Consider the following 8,981-nt stretch of genomic DNA (forward strand, 5'->3'; position numbering starts at 1 on the left):
ATTACATGGGAAAATTCTGTAATTATAATATCTAAATAGTCTAACTAACTGAACGATCAAACATGGTTCAAAAAATTCCAAATGGATTTGCCTTATTGGCATGTGTATGGAACATCAAAATTATGCCAGATAAAGTCATTAAAGAGTCAAAGAAGTTTTATAAATGGGATGTTGGATTTGTGTTGTATTGATTTCATAATAAGTATGATCATGTATAAATCGTATGTGATAAAATGAAGTAATTATTTATAAATTTAATATTCTTGTTATAATATTATTCGTTAAGTATTAGATATACACATTATGGCTTTTGCTAATATATATCGCAATTAATTTTCTACTTAGGTCTATAAAAAGACATTTAAAACATAATAATATATAAATAATTTGAGTAAGTTATTTTATGTTACCTAACGTAGGTAACATCAATGTAATTGTGATCAATACCAACGAAGAATGTTGGATCAATTTGAAAAAAGACACACTTTTTAACTTTTTTAATGATAAAATTAAATTTACGGTAAAAATAAAAGACAACAGACAATAGAACGGGATGGTAGGTAAAAAATGTGTTTGCTTAAAATGGTTTATGGAATCTCAATGAAGTGATTTATATGCCGAAACGAGTATAATAAGTTTTTGCGTTACATAAATCTACATGTCAATCTACCTTCGATTATCCGAATCTCTAAGATCGTAAACGGAAATACGGCACTTATAATATGTCGAGAGTTCACTATTAATACGCATATGATTCGCGTATATTTGTATGAGTTCGTAAAAAAATTATTAGCAACATGTTGACTGCTTTTATGTTCCCACTTTTTTTGAAATTAAATCAAATATTCATCGAGAGAATATTCAATTATTTATGTATAGGTATTTTTATATATTTATAAGGCACGTTAAGCCTTCTTTTCTTTGATTTTGTATAAGCAATTTTTAAGAGGTTTGTATATTTATTATGTGATGTTATCAATATTCTAAATAATAAAATCAACTGTCAATATTGTGGGTATTACTTAGAATATTTTTGATCTAAGCCTTGATATATCAGATAAATCTAAAACATATAAATTTTATTTTAAGTACATAGTTTAATTTTATAAAACGATGTACCTTATAACAATAGTTGATAACTTTAGGAAATAATTAGGTATTAATCGCCAAATCATAAAAACATAATTATATTTATTGGAACGCTAAGCAACTGCTGAATACTTTAGTGCCATTATCATACAGTTATAGAACAATGTAAAAAAAAACACTCGATCAGTTGTTTGGTACTCTGTATTTTTAATTTCTATTTTCATAATTATGAACATAATGAATATTTGTTTCTTTATTTCAACGACAAATAAATAAATTTAATACAATAAAAGTTTTGATATTAGCAATAGTGATACAATATTGACAATCTTGATTATACAAAGTTTTATATGATCTTCATATTATTCGTGATATGAAGGTATAAGAATATAATTTAAATGCGTGAATAATCAGTAGTAATCGCTCATAATCTGTACACAATCCTACTGTCCCTTTCACAAGTAATATTGTTTAGCTACTCACGGTAATATGTGTATTAAAGTTGTAATGACTGCAGCAAATAGATATAATAAATGACGGCACGATGACGTGGTGATAATTTCAGTCAGTGCGCGATGGTCGATAAGATAATGTGTCCCCGTTCTAACCTGAGTGGCCGAAAACGGAGGACAACATTATCAGACGGATGGTATGACGGCGTGGTGATTATTTCAGCCGGTGCGTGACGGTCAATACGGTAAATGTGTTCCTGTTCTAACCTAGGTGACCGAAAACATGGGACAACACTTGTAAGAGAATAATACAGTCAAAAAGAGCGGACGTAACTACGCATCAAAATACGGTATGCGGACGAACTGTTTGCGTGGCTCCGGGCAAATAATCAGCCCACAGCTGATCAGCCCATATAGTAATTACTCTATATTACTCTATGGATCAGCCGAGCAAATGACTCTCTAGAAACCGAAAGAAATCGTCAATTGCTAACCAGATATCAGCTGTGAGCTCGATTGCTCATGTGGACATGTGTCAGATAGTCTTCAAAAATTGTAATATTATCGTGAATGATGGTTACCCTACACGGCCTTCTGTAATAGGATTCATCAGTGTATTTATGAGTTTGTGTTTGAATAAGAGAGAAATTTACCCTAAATACATACCTACAATAAATATATTATTTATATATTTACATAATTTATTCAATGTTCTAGGGCATGATGATTTTTCAGGTTTATGCAATTCTAGTTCATTGTGAAAAACCAGTATAGACATAAAGAGTTTTTGGTGGGTATTATGTTATCAAGACTATATTTTGTGTATATATTACAAAGTGTATGTTTCTGATGAGAATTAATATCTTGGGGAATGTTCAACATTCTGATAATTTAGATGATTGTTATAACGCAAAAATCCCAAAGTGCTGTTAGAGATGTAATGCCTAATATTGCAAGGGTGCTTTGAATAGGACTGGAGAAAGACACCAATGGATAGTAGAATTCTCGTATAGTGGATGGTTCCAATATTTTTAAATGGGGAGGTTGAGGTATAAAAAATAGTTGGATACCATAGTTGAATTTGTAGTATTAAAGCTTTATGTGTTTTCTTGAAAGTTAGAGACTATAGGCACCCCATAATGTATAATCTGAAGTCGAAGAAACTAACATAATAAATGTAATATTATATAAACATTATAATAGTATTATTTTTGTATCGTATCTTGAATTGCGTATAATGTTTAAAATATTATATTTCTATATAATTTCTGTATAATATGACTACTGGATTAATGTATATTTCCCCTCGTTAAACAAAAACTAAATGAGTTCTAGAACTTTTAATATTACTTTAGTAGTTTATTGTTGTTACTCATTAGTAAGTTTGGATTTTTTTTAACACGTATAATAAACATATTATATTTTGGTAATTTAAAAAAAAAGCTTTACATAAATCTGTGTAAAATATATATTTAAATTGCATTTTAAAATAAAAATTATTAAATTAAACCTTGCTTAGTGATTTTGTTTCTTATCCTGTAGAAGGTGTCTTATCTCCTGCTGCAGAAGGAATTTTATTCTGAATGTTTAGTTCTTTAATTAATCTGAAAATAAATAAAATAAAATAAACATAATAATAACTTAACACATAATTTGTTCCATACTTTTCGACATCTGTTATAGTATCTGCCTCTGTAGATTTTTTCAATATTTTTTTTAACGCTCCTATCACAAATGCTTTAAGTTCAACGAGATAACAAAAAATAAATTGCATTATCAACTAAGTAAATTAAATATGTTTTATATCAATTTTACTTTGTGGAGATTTATTGTCATCTTTGCAGTCTTCGACTTTTGGTTTTCTCTTACCCAATTCGTTTAATTCTTTGATGTATCTTGGCTGATTAGTTACTCGATCCATTCGTATTTCAATATCTACTAATTTTTTCTGAATATCTTTTTCGTTAAAATATAAGGAATGTTCATCTATCACTTTGAATTAAAATAATCAAAAAATAATAATGTTATTAAGTGTTGTACTAGAACAAAGCATATAATCAATTACGTTATAAAAATAAAATATTATACCAATTAAAAAAATACTAATTTAAAGAACAAAAGTTTTTTTTTTTCATAATATATTATGTATAATATGTATATTTATAGTGATTAGCATCATGAAACTAAGTAAAACATTAATCACAATAATGTTATAATTATAGTTTAATTTTAAAAATTATACAATAACCAATTATAATCTGAAGTTTCTAAGGGCGTTTTGTCGTCTATTTACATTCAAATAAAACAAATAAAAGAAAATTAACAATTATTGTGAACTAAACAGTTAATGAAAATCACATTAACTAACTGAGGTATGTCACACTGTACAAATAAATAGAAAATGTAACTAATTCAATAGATTAGTCTTATTTTAATAATTAATGCACATATTGATAAAGCTGTGTTTTATTAAGTTCCTCTACATTATTTGATTTTTTTTTTCATTTATATTTGAGAAGTATCGTTTTATGCGCTCACTAGATATTGTATGAAAAAAAAAATTACATAAGAATTTTAATAACAAATTACTTCACGTTCATATAAATATTTATGAATCATCAAAAATGTAAATACTTACTTTTTTGATCAGGTTTTATATCGGTTTTAAAATCTAAAAGTTCAACGCTTGATTCTTGCATTTTTTTTTTATACTGTATTTCATTAATTTTAGAGTAAAGTTCTATCATATTTTTTTCAAGCGTTTTTACAATTTTACCAATGCTTTCTGGGTAACTATAATCCACCTTTAAACATCTCAAAAACTCTAACGCCCATTGAATTTGATTAATACCTATAAAATATGAAGAAAAATATAAATAATATTAGGCATTTTTTTGTGTCGTTTATAGTATGTGCTATTTAATATCTACCCATTTAATTAATGTCTTCGAAGACGTAACTAAGACATTAGTAGGTATAACTATGTCTACTATACTACCGTATTTAACTATATAAATATAATAGATTTTACCACATCGCATTTGTGTTTCTTTGTTGTACATTGACCACAACACTGCAATCAAATTGTCAAATAAAATTGAATACGGCATTTGCAGCGCAAATTGTTTGATGTTTCCTCTTACCGGAGCTACGCAGAATTTGTATAACAACAGGCGTAATGTAACTGATTGTTTACCTGTAGTAGGTGGATCTGCAGTGATGTTTCTGTAATAAAATGTATTATAGGTGTAATTGATCTACTCAAAAAACAAATATTCATACTCATTATTTGGCTCAGTGTCCGTCATTTTCTCGTAACAAAAATTTAATTTGAGTTATGTATTAAATTTAAAACGATTTATTGTTTATCTAATTATTGCAAAATATGTGAGAAATAATTTTGTACGCGTTACCATATTTATTACTGTATGTATATTAATGTGGCCAGCAAAGGGAATAAAATAACATTTATTGTAATCAAAGTGATAATACAATACTATAAACAAATGATTTTTATAATAATATAAACAAAATAAATCACATAAATATTTAGGCTCCTTAAATAATATATATAATAGCTAATACCAACATGTATTTATCTTTATAACATATTATAATCTCTCATTAAAATTCAATAACTGTGTATAATTTATTAAGAAACTTATTTAATTTATAAATTCAAAAAATTGACCAATGTCATTTTAAATTTACATGAAGAGTCAATAATTACTAAAATATAATATAACTATCAAATTAATTATAGATTCAAGGCAAATTTCTCCGTTAATTAGGAAAACTTAATAAAATGGTTAAAATATAAAATTCATACAAATAAAATAAATTTTGATTAGGGTGGATTTAAGATCGAAGAAATTAATGAAAAATAAAAAAACAGAAAACAGCTTATGTTGTGAGAGGTAATTAGAACCATCAGTTGAGTCATGTATGCCAACCAGTCGAATCGTTTATGCCGACCAGTACGGACGTATTCCGTAGCATATCGCCCCATTATCACAGCTAACCCTGTCTTCATGTGCAATCGCGCAATCTAGACACGCCCACCGCCCAACCAAACGAGTCACGTGCCCGCAGAAGCTTACCACACCAATCGGTAACCGATAACGATCACATGCAGATAAGCCACGACAAACAGCCAACCACAGCAAGATAGGTGCGCTTAGACACGCCCATAACCAACCACAAAGGATCACGTGCGATAGGCTCACCTAGCAGCAAACCGTTTCCCGAACAAGCAAGCGCAGAAACGCCTCTGTGGGACCCTATATCACCCAGTGCGCTGCGCTTTGAACGCCAGTTTTACAGCAAGCCGAAATGGAGCAGCAACTAACTGGAAGAGAAGTCAACTACCACACCGGGCCCGGTGCTCGGCCCCTGGTGATAACAAGTCAGACAATAGCAGCCAAATGGACTAGACCCACTAGTCACACGCACCGACCAGCATCCGGCTAATACTGACCCTGGCGGAAGCATCTAAAAAGACCTCCACTGCTAGTGGCGGGGCGGACCGACTGTCAAGAAACTTAAGGTGGTAGGTCCCTTCCAGGACAGCTCCAAACCAACGCAGAATTCCAACGGACACGATTGGAGCGCAAATCTGAGGGAGAAGCCTAACAGAGCGAGGTCTATATCATAGGTGATTTATCTTTTCCTATCTACCTTTTATCCTGAAAATTGTATTGGTAAAAGCATAATAAATAGAAAAAATACAAATACTTCATGACAAAATAAATATTTTCTTTTATTCTTCAGACTGAATTTTAATTAAAATTGTATTCAATTGTTTATAAAAATTAGTTTAAAACCTAACAAAACATAAAAAATATCGAAAAATGCATTAAAAATAAAAAAAGTTATGAAAACGCTAAGTAATGAGAAATAATAGTAACATTTTTATTTCCTTGATGTACGAATTTCATATAAGTAACTTTGTGCTTGGAAAGCAATGTTTGAGGAAATTCAAAAATAAATGCAATTGGCATTTAAATCCATTCCTTAGTTATATTACTATTAAAGCAATATTTAAAATTAAAAAATATGTTTTTAAATATCTAATTACTTATAAGTTAGAAATAGGTATAAAACAATATTTAAACGTACAGTGATGTATCCAAGTAATTTTACACTAACCACTTAATAAAAATAATATGGCCTTTCAATAATCTTTTTATATTCCTAATAACCCTGTTCACCAGATAAAATTCAATAAGAATCACGATTTATCAAACTAATGAATAAATAATTAATCGCGGTATTACCTTTACCAATAGTTGACTTCCTATTCATTCACTTACATCCTTTACCTACAATTTATTTATCATCATACCTAATAACTTGTTTTACAAACTAAATCATTGTATAAATTTGAAAAGTTTATTTTACATAAATTAATAAAAAAAGTTTAGATATTTCTTACTAAATTAATTAAAATAAGTTCATAATTAAATCTAATAGTGCATAAAAATGTGAATTAATAAATAAATAAAATTGTGTCCAATTTAAATGACATTAACAAAAAAAAAAAAAACTTTAAAAGACTTAAACAAATTATGCAACGACTTGTACTTAATTAGCAATTAGCATCCAATCGTTTAAATCGATTGGACTATTTATATTAACAATTATTATACCTAACTTAATATTCTAAGAATTTTATATTCAATGCAAAATATGGTGAAATACTGAAATGTATTTATTCAAATTTTAATTCAGAAATAAATACTGAATTAGGTATTAATACTTAACGTTTCACAATACAGAATTGATTGTATCATTAACGTTTTAAAATATTGAAAATAGATTTTTATGGATATTTTAAATAAAAAAACACTAATGGTGAGTTGAAATCCACTTATTATAATTTTCACATAATATGATACTTTGTAATGCCTAATAAATAAATGTAAGAGACACAAAAACCAAAACTCATTATTTTTATTTTAATCATTTTATTATTATTATTATTATTATTATTCTATCACGTAAATGGCACATATGGTACAATGTTGATTTATTGTCATGAAAAAATATAAATATAGACTAATACTTATACCCGGTACTTATAAAATAATTAACATACACATAAAATATTTGTAGTGAATTGCTTTATACTGATAATATTTAATAGTTATTGCATATCAAAATCCTCTATATGTGTATTTTCAGGAACATCAATAATCCTTAAATTATACAGTAAAAATAACGAACAAAACAATAATTAAAGAAAGGTAATTTTGAACAGATACAATTTGACAACTTGAAAAATATAAGTAGGTATTCTAATTACTAATAACGCCGAAAAACAAAAAAATTAAAGTTATTTAAATTGTTCTATTCTTTTTATATACCTTACTAAAGTAGAAGAGTTACCTTTAAAATATATGCGAAAGGAGATATTATTTAATATAATAATAACATTTTTTTTTTTATGCTATTTTGATTTATTTTTTTGGAATCAAAAAATGTATGTTTTATTTATCGTTTATGTAGAACAATTCGATGCATTGTTGTATACTTATGCCGAATATCATTGAAGAGGTTTTGTACAACTGATCACTGTTATTTAATTAGGATTTATGGTATGGTACTATTGTGTAAAATATTATTCTGCCATTCGTTGTTCAAATAAAACATTCATTTCTTACCGTCTTGGTCTCAAGTAGTATCTAGTATATTATAGTTAATAGCTATAATAGTAGCTAGTACTATACAGACTTCATTATTACATAATAATAATATAGTAACAATGTACGTATACGACAGCGTAATTATTACATAATACGCACTATATTAGAATTCTGTTGTTATTATGCATGTCACAACGATGGCTAATTAGGCCTGTGACAATACGATTAATCGTTATTTTACGTGATAGAAACGATTAATCGATATAAATAAGAAATAAATAAATATCGATAAATTGGATATATCGATATAATTTACAAAATGTATGCTGTTAATATTGTATTATTATATTTGTTGTCGAGTTGACATGTTATTTTATTCTTATTTTATAATATTTTAAGCAGATTCTATACTTACTTATTTATTGCTTAATGTTTGTTAAAAAGGAAAATAAAACTTTAATATTATAAATTATACTTTTTTTATTATATGCTTGTAGGTACCGATGGATTATGGACTATGGATTATCGGGGCATGATGGTGTATCGTAGTGATAAGCCGCAGTCCCTGAATTGTGTTATTAGTTGATTGTTACTTCTTTACTGTCTTTGCTAGTAGCATTCCGAATTTTTGCGACAAAATTATGCCCCACATGGCATACATACATTATGCACACACGTGTTTCACCCTACCGTATGTTCGTGTCCTACACCCAAATACCCATTAGTCCAAGTTGCCGTGAGTTAAAAAAAAAAGTATGGGTTATCCGATAGTATCGATTATATTGGCTATTTCAAT

General features: G+C 27.8%; 1 protein-coding gene across 1 annotated transcript; it reads right to left on the bottom strand.

Moving 5' to 3' along the window:
* Positions 1–3,072: 3,072 nt before the first annotated feature.
* LOC107169506 (uncharacterized) lies at positions 3,073–4,849 on the bottom strand. Its single transcript, XM_015519299.2, has 6 exons — positions 4,824–4,849; positions 4,573–4,766; positions 4,180–4,392; positions 3,357–3,533; positions 3,206–3,278; positions 3,073–3,145 (listed from the first exon to the last, which is right to left on the bottom strand). Exons 1-6 carry the CDS (start codon positions 4,847–4,849, stop codon positions 3,073–3,075), a joined length of 756 nt encoding a protein of 251 aa, XP_015374785.1.
* Positions 4,850–8,981: the final 4,132 nt, after the last annotated feature.

This window comes from Diuraphis noxia, unplaced genomic scaffold, assembly GCF_037042655.1.
Source record: "Diuraphis noxia isolate RWA-SAM2 unplaced genomic scaffold, SU_Dnox_SAM2 contig0001, whole genome shotgun sequence".
NCBI classification, from domain to species: domain Eukaryota; kingdom Metazoa; phylum Arthropoda; class Insecta; order Hemiptera; family Aphididae; genus Diuraphis; species Diuraphis noxia.